We start from the raw sequence: 16,573 nt of genomic DNA on the forward strand, positions 1-16,573 counted from the left end.
TACCCCTGATGAACCCCTATCGTTACCCCTGATGAACCCCTATCGTTACCCCTGATGAACCCCTATCGTTACCCCTGATGAACCCCTATCGTTATCCCTGATGAACCCCTATCGTTATCCCTGATGAACCCCTATCGTTATCCCTGATGAACCCCTATCATTATCCCTGATGAACCCCTATCATTATCCCTGATGAACCCTATCATTATCCCTGATGTACTTCCAGAACTGCTCTACTACGGAGGATGGCTTAGAGAGGTCGCGGAGAGACATCTCCCTGTCCCATACGGTATCCTATGGACCAATCAGACGACTGCTGGGAGAGAGCGACCAACCAAACATCAGTATGGCTTCATGCTTCTGATTCTTCTTTATTTCACCGGGCATTGTTCCCTAGGAAAACACAACAGTGTAAAAATGTCAGATTCACTATGGTGAATGAAGACAGAAATTCTACAACTACACGTAAATGCATCCATTAACATGGATTATAAAATTACAGGAAGATACCAAGGACTCCTCAGAGCTAAGCACTAACCACACTAAGATTTGGGAGTTATTTTCATTTATTTGCTTTTGCTAATAGACAGATAGCATTTGCGTCAGCAGGTGTGAGACAGGAAGTCATACAGCGATTGACATGTTAACGTGCAGTGGGGTTGGGTTAGTTAATGACGTGCCGAAGAGTTGTGTTAGACTTACATGACCCAACAAATCTATGCTCTGTAAAGTTTATTTATTACATTTTAAATACACCCGGTGGAAGATGATCATATTACCGTTCTAAAAGTATTTCCGTTGTGCACCTCAATGTTCAAGTAAACAGCAGCAATCAATCCATCAGTCACACACTGTAGAGTGATGCACATTACGACGGATGAAACACAGAGGAGGTGATAAACATGTGTGAAACATCACAGAGCGGAGGAATCCACCACAGACCCTAACCTTGTGCTCATGTCCCACAGACGCTGGAGCCCTGCCCTCTGTAGGAACCTTGGTCCTGGGGGGCCTCTTGGTGGCGGTGCTGCTGGTCACCGGGTTGTTGGGCCGGCTGTGGCTCCGGTCCAGGCGGTCCTACCCGGCCCGGGAGGCCCAGCTCACACTGTCCAACATCCACCACATCTCAGAGGTGGCCTCCTGAGTGGGGCTATGCATGCTGGGAGGCGGGAGCTCATGCAATCATGCACGCACGCAAACACACACGCACGCACGCACGCACGCACGCACACACAAACTGAGACACATGAACATATGTGTAATTATACACACATTCACACGAACCATACTTATATATACACACACACAGCCACCTATACAATACACAGTTACTCAATACCATTTTGTATGTAAATAGTGTGTGGAATGCAAAAAGAAATGTAACATAAATATGTCTCTCTGTGTGACTAAGCTAATTTCTCTTGTGAGAGAGACAATAAAATATTTACGTACTTAATTACTTTGCATTCAAATAAACAATGAAAACATTGCCTATACGCAAGAACTTATTGTTTTTTGTCACAAAACATGGGCTAATAAAGATGTCGTTTCTGACTTTATCAGTGTCATGCGTCGTTATTTCTTGGTAAAAAATTAAATAGTATTTTTAGCAATTAAGAGGAATAGCCTTCTGATATAATTGCAATATCATCCTGGGGGTATTTCCATGCCCTGTCTATTTACAGCTCACAGCTTTATCCTATTGGTCCTCTCCGTGGTGACGTTCTACTAGAGCGCCCTGCAATTATGAATCCAAGGTTCTGAACGTACAGTGGGCGGTTACCCTCTCTGGTACCAACCAAACAAGATCAGAGGGAGGTACCAACATTGCATTTTCGGGAACATTGATTGGGCGGTTACGGAGAGGGTTCCCGCCCACCGAACCTCCGGACACTGGGTCGCAACCTCTACCGACCATAAACGCCGACTATGTGAACGGCGAGCAGAGGTCTGCTCGGCTCAAGATAAAATCCAGTCGCAGCCTGTTTGAGAGAAGACTTGAGTATTTGAACAGAGTCACTGAGCTGTTTTTAGTTCAGTTTAACATGTTTGGGGTTTGAAACATCGACACATGAGCAGTAGGGACTCCTTCAAAAAGGACAGCCAACCAAACGTCTGGACCGGCAGCTTAACTCGGGTAAGCACTTTTTTAGAGGCTACCGGCTAGGCTAGCCGCTGCGAGTTAGCTGCTATGTGATGCTAACCTACTGGCCGTGTTGTTGATGTTGTTTTGGCTCCTCATTGGCACCCAAGTTTGGTCATAGGGTAAAAGGCATCAGCAAGTGACAATACCACGTATAACATGAATGGGGACGATGAGCTGCTTAGTGTAGTTCCTGTCTTTTCCTTTTAATACCTGTGTGGTGAAGAGGACCAGCTGCGCATGTGCCGTGGAGTTACAGGACAATAGCAATGTGGTTTCTCTATTGACAACTTGACATGTTGTTTTTTAAATGACTATTTATACCACTGCGCAGCCCATGTAGAACTCCCTCCCCCAAATCCCTTAACCCTGATTTTCACACATCGCCAAACCCACTAATTCCTAATGACCCCATTATTTGTGGTGGAGGTGTTGTCAAAGGGCCAAACAGTGGGTTTAAATGGTGGGGATCATGAGGTTTTACTGCTCGAGTTGTCTTTGTCATCGAGTTTCGTGGCAGCGTCTCATGGCTTTAGTTATGGGGTCAAGTAGCCCTGAGCAATCGCTGTCACCCAAGACGGGTGTTGTGAAATGTCATTGAACAGCTTGTTGGCTTTGTAAACATACCCCCAGACGCTGCATCTTTAGTGAGCGGGTTTCTGTATGCTGCGACGTGTGTGTCACGTGTGGTGGGACGGCTGTCCGAGTGTCGCTAGGAGTAGCAGTAGGCTGCTGTGCCAGACTGCAGCTACATGGCATGGCTGTGTTCTAGAACTCACTGCTCGGGTGGCCTAGCCACTAATACTTAGTGTTTGTGCCTCACATCTTTATTGTGTAGGATTGAGAGAAAGAGTTTTTTTTTCTTTTGGTTCCAGGGTTTTAAGGACTTTACCCATCGCTGCTGCCTTGCTTCAGCGCCCAGCCGACGTGTCGACCATGGAGCTCCAGCACGCGCACTGCCTGAAGTGTGTCAACAGACGGTGCATGACCAGACCGGAGGCGGGCGTCTCGTGCGACCTCATTGGCTGCCCTCTGGTGTGCGGAGCGGTGTTCCACGGATGCAAGCTGGAGGAGCACCGCGTGCTGTGTCCGTACGAGCGGGTTCCGTGCCTCAACACGGGCTTCGGCTGCCCCTTCACCATGGCCCGCTTCAAGATGGCGGAGCACCTGGCCACGTGCCCCGCCAGCGTGGTGTGCTGCACCATGGAGTGGAACCGCTGGCCCGTCAGCTACGCCGACCGCAAGTCGTACGAGAACCTCAGCAAAGACTTTGACGAGGTGGAGCAGCTGGACATGGCCCTGGCCCTGCAGGACCAGAGGATGCTGCTGGAGTCGCTGCGGGTGACCACCACCATCTCCCAGCCCGGGGACAAGCCCCCGGACCGCGGGGCCGGGCAGACCGCAGCGGAGGAGGCGGGGGCCGGGGCGGGGTTGGCCAACGGGGCCGTGGACATGGAGGACGAGCCGTACAGCGGCCTCTACAAGGCCTCGGTGGAGACCACCAGGACGCTAGCGGCCGCGCTGGAGATCCTCACCAGCTCCAAGAGCATGGAGGGGATCGCGGCCCACCTCCACGGGGAGAACGGGGAGAAGAACGGAGCGGTGTGCCGCGGAACCAACGGGGACAGCCACGGTCGGCACGACAACGCAGAGGACTCTGAGAGCGTGGACATGAGGGAGAGCGACTCCGACTCGGAGTGTGAGCTGGGGGCGGTGGGCGGCCTGGACTGCGCCGTCGTGGCGGGCACCAACGGGGACGCACCCCCCTGGGCGGGGCACGGCGGTTCTGTTGAGTTGTTTGCGGAAGACGAGCAGGACGAGTGTCTGGACGTTGTGTTGGACGAAGCGCCCTATGTCAGGCCCACGGGGCGCTATCGCCCCGCGCCTGTTGTCCCCGCGGAGCCCGACGGGGCTCTACCGGCGCCGTTCCCCCCGGCCGCGTCCGCGGTCATGCCCTACCTGCTGCCGGATCACCTCCGCAACAACCTGCTGCAGCACCTCCCCGTGGAGCTGGGCTATCGGTGTCTGGAGCGCAAGCTGCAGAACGTGGGCATGAGCCTGTTCCCCTTCAACGGGCATCGCAGCCTGCTGTCGGACCCCCACCTGTACCGCGCCAAGAAGGCGGACAAGGCGGTGGACACGTCGGATCTGGAAGTGGCTGACGACCCCATGGGACTCCATGGCATCGACCTGATCACCGCCGCCCTGCTCTTCTGTCTGGGCGACTCCCCCGGAGGCCGGGGCATCTCCGACAGCCGCTTTGTGGACGGATACCACATCGACTTCGGCACGCAGACCTTCTCCTTCCCCTCGGCCATCCTGGCCACCAACACCATGGTGGGGGACATCGGCTCGGCCTCGGCCTGCGACCACGCCAGCCCGCAGCTGTCCAACCCCAGCCCCTTCCACACGCTGCGGCTGGACCTGGTGCTGGAGTGCGTGGCCCGCTACCAGACCAAGCAGCGCTCCATGTTCACCTTCGTGTGCGGCCAGCTGTTCCGGCGCAGCGAGTTCTCCTCCCACTTCAAGAACGTCCACGGGGACATCCACGCCGGGCTGAACGGCTGGATGGAGCACCGCTGTCCCCTTGCCTACTACGGCTGCACCTACTCCCAGAGACGCTTCTGCCCCTCGGTGCAGGGCTCCCGGGTCATCCACGACCGGCACCTGGGCTCCTTCGGCGTGCAGCTGTCGCTGCCCCTGAAGCCGGGGGAGAAGCCCCTCCGGAGTACCTGCAGCTTCGGCGCCCAGTGCGACCACTTCAGCAGCCTCCCCTTCGAGATCCTCCAGCACATCGCCAGCTTCCTGGACGGCTTCAGCCTGTGCCAGCTGTCCCGGGCGTCCGGCGGGATGCGGGAGGTGTGTGCCAGTCTGCTGCTGATGCGAGGCATGGTGGTGATGCTCTGGGGGAAGAAGCAGCGGGCGGATGGCTCTTCTACGTGGCAGATCACCGATAAGGTCAGTTCAGTTCTTGTACTTGGTTGTTTATGTCACATCAGTGGGTGAGATGCTCTGAGGTTGTTTGTTCCGATTTGATTGGGCGCCTGCCTCTCGATGAGGCCATTTTAGATCAGAGAGACCGCCCCCAGAAAACTTCTGACGAATCAGGGTATCTCTTCCCTGATTGGTTCAGAGGAATCCATCCTACCTGTTCATCACAGGTTCTTGAACGCAAAACTTGGTGAAGAATGGTGAAGAAATGTGGGCAGAGGGAGTGGCCGTTTTATTTGGGGTGTATATTATTTAAATTCCGCTCTCTTCTGTGTTTTGCTCTACAACCCTTGAGTCATACCGACAGCACCTTGTTATGTATTATAATGACAGGGGCCCTCCAGGCTTAACCCCATTCCTGTCCCCATGCCTTAAGAGCGCCTAAACCCCCAACCCCAAAGGCTGCAGTCATCTGGCTCAGCTTAAAGCGCTCGCCTTCCACCTCCCATCTACACACAGCCAACGCACTCGGGCCCCTATGTGCCCCAATCACTGACCTCTCTCTCTCTCTGTTGCTCTTAGGTGTGGCGCTTCAGCACGGCCTTCGGCACGGTGACGGAGTGGAAGTTTGCCAACATCGCCAGCATGGCAGACCACCTGAAGAAGTGCAAGTTCAACACGGTGACGCGCCGCGAGGACGCCGTCCCCCTGCCCTGCATGTGTTTTACCCGGGAGCTGACCAAGGAGGGCCGCTGTCTGCGCTCCGTCCTCAAGCCCGTGGCCTGAGCACCACCACTACCTGATCTGTTTGGGTCTGCTCCCCCAGAGCCCAGCGAAGTGGTCCACACCACAAAAGCATTATTACTTTTTTTATCTGCAGTTTTTACAAATCGCACAAACAAAGGCATGTTCTTTTCCAGTCTACACAACATAGAAGGCTGGTTAATAAAACAGAAACATGCAGTCATGTCTTGGTTTGTGCGTGGAAACCAAACTAATGTTATTGAGTTATAGTGTTCACTAAGCCAGCGTGTGTTTTTTAAACCACATAACAGGGAACGGACAACCACCCAAATGCCAGCCTTTTTTCTTCCACCTTGATAGAGCCGCAGCACTACAGAACCTATAAAATAATATCTGATCAATGTGTTAATAATCAAAGGTTTGATTATTGAGGTTTTATTTTTCTACGAAGGAGCCAGTATTGGGCAGTTCAGCAGAGAGCCTTGACTTCTGCAACACTTGATTTTCTATCCAAAGCTTGAGGCGTGTCTTCTCCCTGCCAGTTTTATAACTTGCTACCTGAAACGGTTTGTTAAGCACCTTTCTCACGGTTTTGCATTTGGTTCTGAAGCTCGTTTATTAAGGACGCCGCAGTCCAAACATCAGGCATGTGATGTGCATGATGTCCGGACAAAGGCTCCAACACAAGTGCATTCGTTAGCGTTACTGTAAGCCAGCCATCCTCCACCTACAAAGGATAACCCAAGTACCCCTTCATCACAGAGATCAATCCACAAACTAAAAACAATGCGTGTCAACACACTACTGTTTCTGTTACAAAGATTATCAAGGTAATCCGCTACACCATCGCTCTGGTCTCCTGGCATGATGAACGTGGTCGACAACCAACCGATAGCGAGAATCAAGGGAGGCCAGCGAGGGCTCGTCTCTCCGCTTTGAGTCGTGACGGTGTTGTGGATGGATCTCTTGTCTACACCTCAAATTCATGTGTGGGGGCGACGCCATGGCAACGGTGAGCGGTGGGGTTCCGAGACGCGCCTCTTAGTCAGCGGAGCCGCCCCGTGCATGCCGACGTCACGTGTATTGCAAAGACCTGCCGGCCAGGTCGAAGAGCTGAACCTAAATGGGCACACCGACCTTGTGGTGGTAAACCCCTCTACTAGGTTGTAATTTGGGTTTGTGTTGGTTTTTGTTTTCAGGTGTCGCTAAGGCATCCCGAGTTTGTTGTTGTCCTCGTGTCTCAGGGTCGTATCATGAAACTACAATAACTGCTGGTCATTGTTGTGGTGTATTGTAGCTTGATCGAAGAAATCACTGAAAACCAGCTACTTGACTTTTATGGTGGTATAAGGATGGGCTGATTGTACCGTTCAGTGTTAGAGCCGAAGTGAGCGTTGCAGTGAGTGTACCGCAGTGCTATGCTGGTTATTTTCCGTGTCTTTTAATAGTGCAAGTTATACACAAATAGTTTTTTATTTCAGATTGTTGAGGGGAAGTTCTCTATTGAAGGGCGAGTTAGGCCGCCAGCTGAAGTCTAACATGAATGTAATGTACGAACATGAAGTAATAAGATGGGGCTCTGTTTGAAAACAGACAGTAAATGGTCAAATACAAGTGCAGACGTTTTTTTTCTCTTCAAGGTGGTACTTTATATAAACGTATGGGTTCCATTTTATAGGGTATGCAGCAGAAGACAATTGGCCGCATTGTGAGAACGGACAGATTGTCCGAAGAAGTCCATGGTGGATGATGCTAGACTGGGAAATATTGTTCTGAAAAGTGCTGGAAGTTCGTTAAGAAGGCCTGGCGAAATGGTTCAAGATGTATTATTTTGAAAACAACACTTTTGTAATAATTCACTTTTATTTTTGTTATTTTTATATAGGTACGAGAATGAAAATCCCTCAATATTATAGCTGTTTTTTGTATGAATTAGCCCTATGAAGCTGTGTCCACGGTGACAATATCCATGGCGAGATATCACGGTTTCACTCTCACGTGCGTGAGACGTTTTTCTGAAAAAACCTGTCTGACAAATGGCGTTCATTTTTATATGGGTTTTTTTGCAACCTGAATCGTGTTTTTCTGTAATAACTGTCCCCAGGCCTCTTAGGGACGTTTTTGTTCTCAATACAAACCAGTTTACTCAAGTATTGGCATAATATGCCAACACTAGACATATAGATATATCTTATCTATATATAATAACTGTAAAGCACAGAAGCGCACACATTTAAGCCAACAAGTCTGTTGACTTTTTGGTTACACAAATAAGACATGGCACGATTTTATTTATACAATTATTTTAATTAAGTGGCAACTGTCTTGATGCTGCATTGTTTTCATCATTAAAACCTTTTTGTTTTTACTTCAGCCTGGTGTTTTATTGTAATGTATCCCATCCAATGAAATAAAATTGTCATATCCATTGTTGTGTTTATTGTGTTAAAGTATGGTAGCATCAATTATACCTATACAACTAACTACACCTGTGTTCATATTCTACAAACCTCTATGCGAGACAATAGTCTAGGGGACACAATAAAATGAAATTAATGAAAAGCCTATAAATATCCAATATTGCAGTGTGCATAACATTGACGCTCACTTCCCTAGGGGGCACCAGAGACTAATTGCATAGCTGTCTAAATGTACAGCTAATTAAGTCCATTGGGAGTCGAATATATATATTTTTTAAAAGTTGCCTACAACATTAATTATCTCGGATTACAATAGGTGCGTTTCCATCCCCCTAATTTAATGCGAACTTTGAAGTATCGAATCAGTAAACGGTGATGGAAACACCAAAATTCGCATCAAAATCCTCTAATTCGCAAAAAAGGTTTATCCGCTCGCTTGAGGTGGTTTTTGAGAAATGCGAAACAGAGTAAATTCGCAAAATGGGAGATGGAAACACATTTTGCGAATCAGCTGTGACATAGCGAACTTTGAACACACGGGACTGACAGTCTTTCCGATTTCCGCATAACGACCGGCCATAGCAACCCTGCCGACATCAACGTGTAACGTCATCACCCAATTCCGCTCCAACCACTTGATGGAAACGCACCTAATTCGAATTACTTTTTTGCGAACTTTCTAAAGATTCGCATCACCTTTTAGATGGAAACGCAGCTAATGATGTCTCTGTGTTTCACTTCCCAAGGAGCTCTCATTTCAATATCCGTGATTCCTACTGCCTAGGTTATATAAACAAGAGATGGAGATTGAGAACAATATTTCTTTCATTGCCATACATTTTCCAGAGTAAGTCTGCCTGAACATAACATCTGGGAGGTGACGCTGTGCTGCGTGGAACGGCGTTTATAATTAGTGAGGGTTCGGTTTCTTTGCTCTACTCTACATGTTTACGGTGATAAGCAGTGCGCGATCCTGTTAACCCGAAAGCCGGCAATCAACAGTTTCACGATTAAAAATGACGCATTTATACCAGGAGTGGGGTTCGAACCCACGAGGACATATGTCCATTGGATCTTAAGTCCAACGCCTTAACCACTCGGCCATCCTGGTCTGCCTCAGCAGTAAAACTCTAAAACAATAAAAAAAACAACAGCAATTAATAAAGGTAAACGTGTGCATCAATGTATATTAAGTAAAACCTTGGCATTTTCAAAAAAACTTGAAACTAAACTCCTCAGCTCAAAGAATATTTTGTCCTTATGAACACAATGTTAATATTTTTTATCTTTTCATTGTCTATCCAAATATTTCATTGCCTTTGGGGCCTACTATACTAAGGTTAATCCTGAGAGCGACCAAACAGTTTCCAAACAAGTCTATGCTGAAAGCAAACCTTGTGAAATAGAACAATATTTCACAAGGTCAGCCCTAATACTAAGGCTTCTGTAACATTTAATTTTCACAATGCACCAAGCCTGTGTTTCACTAAGTGTGTATGTATGTGTGTATGTGTGTATGTGTGTATGTATGTATGTATGTATGTATGTATGTATGTATGTATGTATGTATGTATGTATACGTATGTATGTATACGTATGTATGTATGTATGTATGTATTTGTGTGTGAAACAAACATTAATAAGCTACCAGCTTGGCATGCAATTATGGCATGCTTAAATGGTAGAGTGAAGCATAATACTTAAATAAACAAAAAAGCCCACGGAAAAAAAAGTATATATTTCATGAATGCATAATCATCACTGCAAGGAGACTTCAACTGTGTGTTAAGCCCATTAAGGTTATTCACTTGAGGTCTAGCCTGGACATTCCCATGATGCCAGTCCTTTCATATCAGACCTTGCCCTTAAATCGTGTCTCCAATGTAAACCTCACACCAGATATTGCCTTTACAAGGCCTCATCATCGTCATCCCAGTGTCACCACATTGGGATGATGATGATGGAGGCTTGAAACCCATTGAGGTCTTTGGTGAGGTGTAGCCATGGCGACGCTTGAAACCCATCCCCGACCTCAAGAACAGGGACAGCAGCAGCAGCAAAGCTTCCTGCACGGGTTGTCCTTCTTGTACTTGACCGCCAGCCGGATCTGCTCGTTGGCCTTGGTGACGTAGTCCTGCGTGGCAGACACGTTGGCCTGGATGTTGTCCAGCATGAAGCCCTGCTCCTCCACGAGCAGGGCCATCTGGAAGAAGAGCTCCCTCACCTCGCCGATGCGGCCCTCCAGCTCCACCAGCTCCCTGTGCCGCTGCTCGATCTCCGTCAGCGCCAGGCGGGCGCCCGTACGGCCGTCGGTGAGCAGGTTCTCACTGAAGGCGCCCCACTCGCCCGTCTGGATCATGTCTTCTATCTGCTCCCAGCTCAGCTCCTGGCCCATGATCTCGGCCTGCCGCTGGATGCGGGCCTTGCAGTTCTCCCTCTGGAGGACCTCGGCGTCGTTGTACTCGGACAGCGCTTGGTGGAAGGCGCCGGTCAGCGAGACGTACTGGGAGCGCACCATGCGCACCAGGGCCGAGGCGGGGCCGTGCTCCTCCTCCAGCGCCTTGCTGCGCGCCTCCAGCTTTTCCAGGCGGGCGTACGTCAGCTCCGCCCTCTTCTTGATGTCCCGCCCCAGGGCGTTGGAGTCCCTCTTGATGCTGCTGAGGCGCCTCACCGAGGTGAGGAACCGGGTGTTCTGCTTGCCCAGGTTCTTCACGTTCATCCGCAGCTGGCTCACCTCCAGCCGGAGGGCCCGCACCTCCTTGAAGAAGCTCTCCATGGCGTCCTCTCCCTCGAACAGCATCACAGTCTGCTCCTGGTTCTCGTCGACTGTGGAGCTGAAGCTCTGCTCCTCAGGCCAGGGGCCAGGAGGTTTTTGGCGGGCAACTTGCAGCTCGCTCAGTCGGTCCCTCATCTCAGCCGCAGAGTGCTCTGGAACACATCATCATACATTATCTCTGGCCCTGAACAAAACTCTGCACATATCAGGTAAAAATATAATCGTTTCTTAACAGCAATAGGAAGACACTACAACCAAACCACTCTCATGTAACAATCTTAGGTTTAGTTCATTGAATGTTAAATTAATTTAACATTTTTAAACATGACATTTTTGTAAATGAAAACAAAACGTTATTTTCAGAGTTGCAACGTTCTCTCAACCCACACACACAGTAGGTCTATATTACAGGGAACCTATCATTTATCCTGACCAGTATACATTCATTGACACAAAGACAGGGCGTTATGTTTAACATGGGCCCATATTAAACAACCCAACATGGGAATTTCTTACCCAAATACTTGAGATGGTTAACCATCCGTGACTAGGCCAAATAAAGTGTTTTTAAACAATAAACAATGTCACGCATACCTTATCAAGGAGTTCAAACAAAACCCAAGCGGCCAAACTCCGAGAAGCCAAAGTACCACTGACGAGAAGGTGTGTGGCGTTCCTCTTTCTCCCCGTTCATTTCAACATGTAGACATTAACAGTGACCAGCCCAAACGATATGGGAGTTCCGCTCAGTCAAAAAGAGGTTTAATGCGGAAGCCAAGATCACACTCTTCTCTCACCTTTTTTTTATAGCCTAAAAGGAAACGCGAGTCGCAGCAACGCATGCACAGTAGAGCAACATCATCCTGTCCTACGGTAGGCCTGTTGTTTTGATTATGCTTTTTTTTTTTGTAGTTTTGATTAGGCCTATCGTAAATTAAATAGAATTGAGCGCTAAAAATAAACATGACAATGTTGTCCACCGTACTTTATTGCGCAATGCTGTTTGCTTTATTATTTAATTGCACAATGTAAATAGTCAGTACCAGCGGCCAATGCACGTGGAGGCTATCTAATGTCATCAGATTAAATCGTAGGCCTAATGCATTTACATATCTACAAGGTCATAAATAATTGTAAGTCAGGTAAAAATGAAAAGTAGGTTAATAATACCAGTTCCAATGTATTATAATAAAACAGTAACCGGTTTATGTCATCAGTTAATTAAATAAGTAGGGCCTACATGTATGAAGAATATATGAAGTAGAATAAACAAACCAAGAACTGGCTTGATAGGATAGTGATAGTGTGGACTCTAACTCGATTCTACCTAATAAAGGATCAGATTATCATGAGGTGTAAAGCACAGTAAAGTAAAATGATTGAGGCACTTTGATGTCCAATATTGTGTATACAGTTTAAATATTGTGGAAGTTGCATTTTATAGGTTTCCCTTAAATCTTAGATGTGTAAAGAAAGCTCCAAAAAGGCTCTTTACCGGATGTCAGGTGGAAGAAAAATACAGAAAAATATCACAGAAGAACAATAGTGTGTCTGCAACCACACAAATAAAAGGCTCTGAGATAAACGTATTTAGCAGTGCCTTCAAAAGGCCTACAGCCCTAGTGAAGTCCCCCACCCCACCCTCTACCGCGGCTCCTCCGCAAGAACCTCCACGTCCAGAAACACTGACGGGACGTCTCTGTGCCCCAGGTCCCGGAGCTCCCTGTGGCACCTCTGGATCTCCCCCAGCGGCGAGCGCGCCGTCATCCCCTTAAGCCCCACAACCAAACCCCTTTACACTGCCTTCCCCTCCCACCAGCATCTCCTCCAGCAGAGCCCCATCGGCGGAGGGCCCCGTCCCGGCCCACCAGCTCCAGCTTCCTCTGGGTCCGTGGCCGGCAGCTCTCCCTGGGGCTCCCCTCCGCAGCACCGCCGCGGAAGAGCCTCGCCGGGCCTCCGGGCGGTCGGTGACGCCCTCCTCCCGTGAAGACGCTGGAGCACGGCTTCTCCTCTCCTCTGGCGTCGGCCCGGGCGGTGGCAGCGGAGCTAAGGATCTCCGCACTGTCTGGGTCCTGCCGGATCTGCTGGATGTGGATCTGCTGGGCCTCCTAGAGAAGGGCGTCCAGGTCCTGGTCTCTGACGTCAGGGGGGTCGGGGCTCTCTGCTTCTAGATCGGATATCTGGGTCTGCTGGACTAGGAGGGTGGTGTCAGTGCAAGGGTGGCTTTGGGCTCATTGAGCAGCGCCTGTAGTTGACCCAGTCTGTCTCTAGTCGTCTGGGGCCTGGAGATGAGGGAGTATTAAGAGAGAGAAGAAGACTCAGATCTTCTCCAAGCGTGGAAATAAAAGTGAATCAAACTTTGAATCGGGTGTGGGTTGACTACAGGATCAGAACGTGTTCTGAACTATGTCAACTCTGTATCTGTGAAAGACTTGCCCAAGGCTTGTTAGGATCAGTCGTTGGCTCTTAGTCATGCCTCACTTCCTCTGTCTTTCCAATCTCTCTCCACCCTGTCTAAGTTTAAAGCATTCACTGGTAACCTTCTGTTAGAAATAGAATTGATGCACTCTAAATGGCACTTTAAAAAAATCAATTTATTTAACTGATTGAAGGAGAATAAAACAGATGTTAAGATCAAAGCTGTCCGTTAACCTTTCGCGTTATCTATTTTTTTAGCTATTTTTATACTACTCTTTTTCTTAATCAATTTGCCGGTTGATTCATAACTTCAAACATACAATGTCCTGTGTGTTCTAAAATCAGAACAAACGTCAGAACATCTCCATTCAACCTTTTCCAGTATGCTGTATCCACAGCTCAGGTCAAGGCACCGGATTCTTTAGTCTTGGAAACCATAATCTCAGAACACACCAAACTGGTTTCAAGTTTCCCTGTAATTCCTCCTTTTTTAAATCAGTATGAATTTACTAGAAATGTGTGGCTCTACATGTTTAAGTGTGTCCTTGTACTCCTCCTCAACATCTCACTCAACAACTAACAGATGAGGCATGAATGACATCTTGAGTGCAACAATTAATCCAATTCAATCTAATGTACTTGTTAATCTGCCTATCCTCCAATCTTGTATCACTAAAAAGATGTCAGTAGGCAAAATAAAGTGTTGCCTGCAATCAATTTTTATACCATTATATATTCGAACCAATGAAGGCTGAAAATGCAGGAGCACTATTCAGGGATGCAAAATTAAAATCACAATCAAATAGAATTTTCAGTTGAAGATTCAGTTGTCCTTAGTAGTGCTATGTGCAGAGGAACAATGCAGGCCGCTCTCGTGGAAACAGTATTCAAACCCCCTCAGTCATCACACAAACAGACATTTCTTTCTAGGCGTTTTCTTTAAATATCCCTTTCACACATATGACAGACAGTTTTATGATACTCAGTGTTATGATGGACGGCTGGGTACAAAAATAAAAAAAATGGATATACCCAGTATGCAGTTATCAGTAATGCCTTCATGGACTCTCAAAAACATGAGGGAATAAAAGGATGCAAATATTGGAGCTAATCTCAGTGAAATTGTAAGCCATTGAACCGGCACCATTAATTCATTCGTAGACTTCTTTCTTATGACTAAGGTTCAGCATATGTGGTCTGCGACCCCACATGAGATGCCCTCGTGACCCACTTATGGGTATTGACCCACCGGTTGACACTTCTATCCAAAGCCACTTGCTGTGTGCAATCAGATAGAAGTCATTGAGAAGCAGGCAGGGTTTCTTGCTCAAGGAATCCCTACAGGTAGGCTGAGGAGTGCTTAAGTCAGGGGTCCAACCTGACGTTCTTCCAGCCCTACCTTTGGGCTGGAAGACTGACCAATACAGTATCCTGCCCATCCAGTGTGTGTGTGTTGAACCAGCCACCCCCCTCATCCCCAAGATGCTCACCGACCTGTTACCCTCTTACTGACCTTGCAGATGCTAAATGTTTCCAAGTATCAAACGTATTCTTCCATGCATACGTGAAATATCATTGACAACATGCACTGTATTCTCCACACAAAGGTTGCTTTAATGTATGAATATGCTTATATTGTCACGTACATTACTAGCACCACTAAATACGATTATTCTAGGTCTATAAGGAGAACACGGAGATGAGATCAAGTTACAGTGTCACTCACTGAGACAAGTACAATTCTAAAGAGGAAGTATGGAAGATGATATCTTCCAAAAGAAGGCGTGGCTTAGCAACGTGCTAGAAGCACAAGGCTGAGCGTCAGTGTTGGTCCGCTTCAGCACATACAGGATGAGCACCAGAGCCTAAATGCAAAACCTACAATCTTTAACTAAATGAGAACGGCTATCTGACAAACTGTCAGTCTGACAAAGTCAGACTCTTTAATATGAACACAAGAACCATGACAACAGAGTCTGCGGCCTGCAAATGAAAACAGTTAAATTAAATTAAATGTTAACATGAAATATTAGATGTTTCATCGTTTCTCTTCTGTATGTATATGTCAGCCAGGCTTTCTGAAAGCAGCTAAAGCTAGTTAGAAGGCTGTCTCTGTGTGATCAGTATGTTGGTTGATAATGAAGCACTTATTTCCACACCTTTGGTGGCCCTAGATGATGTGTCATTTCCACAGCCCTGCATGAGTGTGTAGGCTATAGTCACACTACATCTGCTATTACAGTGTGAAGGGGATTTTAAACTGTGTGTGTGCGCGTGTGTGTGTGTGTGTGTGTGTTTGTTTGTGTGTGGTTTAAATCGAAGTTTTAACTATAAATCTAATGTTATATATATATATATATATATATATATATATATATCGAAGTTTTAAGTTTTAACTATAAATCTAATAAATCTAATGTTATATATATATATATATATATATATATATATATATATATATATATATATATATATATAACATTAGATTTATAGTTAAAACTTCGATTTAAACCACACACAAACAAACACACACACACACACACACACACACACACACACACACACACACACACACACACACACACACACACACACACACACACACACACACACACACACACACACACACTCACACACACACGCGCGCACACACAGTTTAAAATCCCCTTCACACTGTAATAGCAGATGTAGTATATATATATATATATATATATATATAAATATATATAAAATAAGGTCACATTATAAAAGCATATGATTTAAATAGCAAAGTCATTCAAAGATTTGAAGACATTTTCATGTGCCAAAAAAGCGCTTTCTAAAGAAACTTTGAACAGACCAAAAACAGATACATTTATATTCCACAAGATGGCACTAAGTGTTTGGGTTGCATAGACTTTTCTCACTTGAAAACTAGCTTTTTGTCTTCTTTACCTGAGCATAGATCGCACCGAATCAAGCCTCATGGAAAGCATCGCAGTTTTTCACAACCTTCTGTCACTTCCATCATGTAATGAAGTTGATGTGCGTTTCCAGAGCACGATTTTAGTCGGCCAAAATTCACAGATCAACCAGTTAACAGATGTTTATGCCATGTAATCCCTATTGTACAAGTCTGACGAACAGTCTGAGCATGTGTTA

The 16,573-nt window shown here is 47.0% G+C and overlaps 2 protein-coding genes and 1 non-coding gene across 3 annotated transcripts; 1 reads left to right on the forward strand and 2 right to left on the reverse strand.

Annotated features, from left to right (window-relative positions):
* The first annotated feature begins 1,896 nt into the window (after positions 1-1,896).
* Positions 1,897-8,373, forward strand: LOC130382611 (F-box only protein 30-like). The gene is made up of 3 exons (XM_056590458.1): positions 1,897-2,137; positions 3,019-5,101; positions 5,657-8,373. The coding sequence occupies exons 2-3, from the start codon at positions 3,080-3,082 to the stop codon at positions 5,858-5,860; spliced, it is 2,226 nt and encodes a 741-aa protein (XP_056446433.1). The 5' UTR covers positions 1,897-2,137; positions 3,019-3,079; the 3' UTR covers positions 5,861-8,373.
* Positions 8,374-8,439: 66 nt separating this feature from the next.
* On the reverse strand, positions 8,440-11,822 carry LOC130382612 (syntaxin-11-like). The gene is made up of 2 exons (XM_056590459.1): positions 11,609-11,822; positions 8,440-11,166 (listed from the first exon to the last, which is right to left on the reverse strand). Exon 2 carries the CDS (start codon positions 11,147-11,149, stop codon positions 10,271-10,273), a length of 879 nt encoding a protein of 292 aa, XP_056446434.1. The 5' UTR covers positions 11,150-11,166; positions 11,609-11,822; the 3' UTR covers positions 8,440-10,270.
* On the reverse strand, positions 9,267-9,349 carry trnal-uaa (transfer RNA leucine (anticodon UAA)). Its single transcript has one exon. It is a non-coding gene; the product is annotated as a tRNA-Leu (tRNA).
* Positions 11,823-16,573: the final 4,751 nt, after the last annotated feature.

This window comes from Gadus chalcogrammus, chromosome 5 (assembly GCF_026213295.1).
Source record: "Gadus chalcogrammus isolate NIFS_2021 chromosome 5, NIFS_Gcha_1.0, whole genome shotgun sequence".
Classification (NCBI taxonomy): domain Eukaryota; kingdom Metazoa; phylum Chordata; class Actinopteri; order Gadiformes; family Gadidae; genus Gadus; species Gadus chalcogrammus.

Coding starts and splice junctions, on each gene's coding strand:
- LOC130382611 (XM_056590458.1), top strand. CDS start 3,080: ATGGAGCTCCAGCACGCGCACTGCCTGAAGTGTGTCAACAGACGGTGC. Junction 5,102..5,656: donor CGTGGCAGATCACCGATAAG/GTCAGTTCAGTT, acceptor TGTTGCTCTTAG/GTGTGGCGCTTCAGCACGGC.
- LOC130382612 (XM_056590459.1), bottom strand. CDS start 11,149: ATGAGGGACCGACTGAGCGAGCTGCAAGTTGCCCGCCAAAAACCTCCT.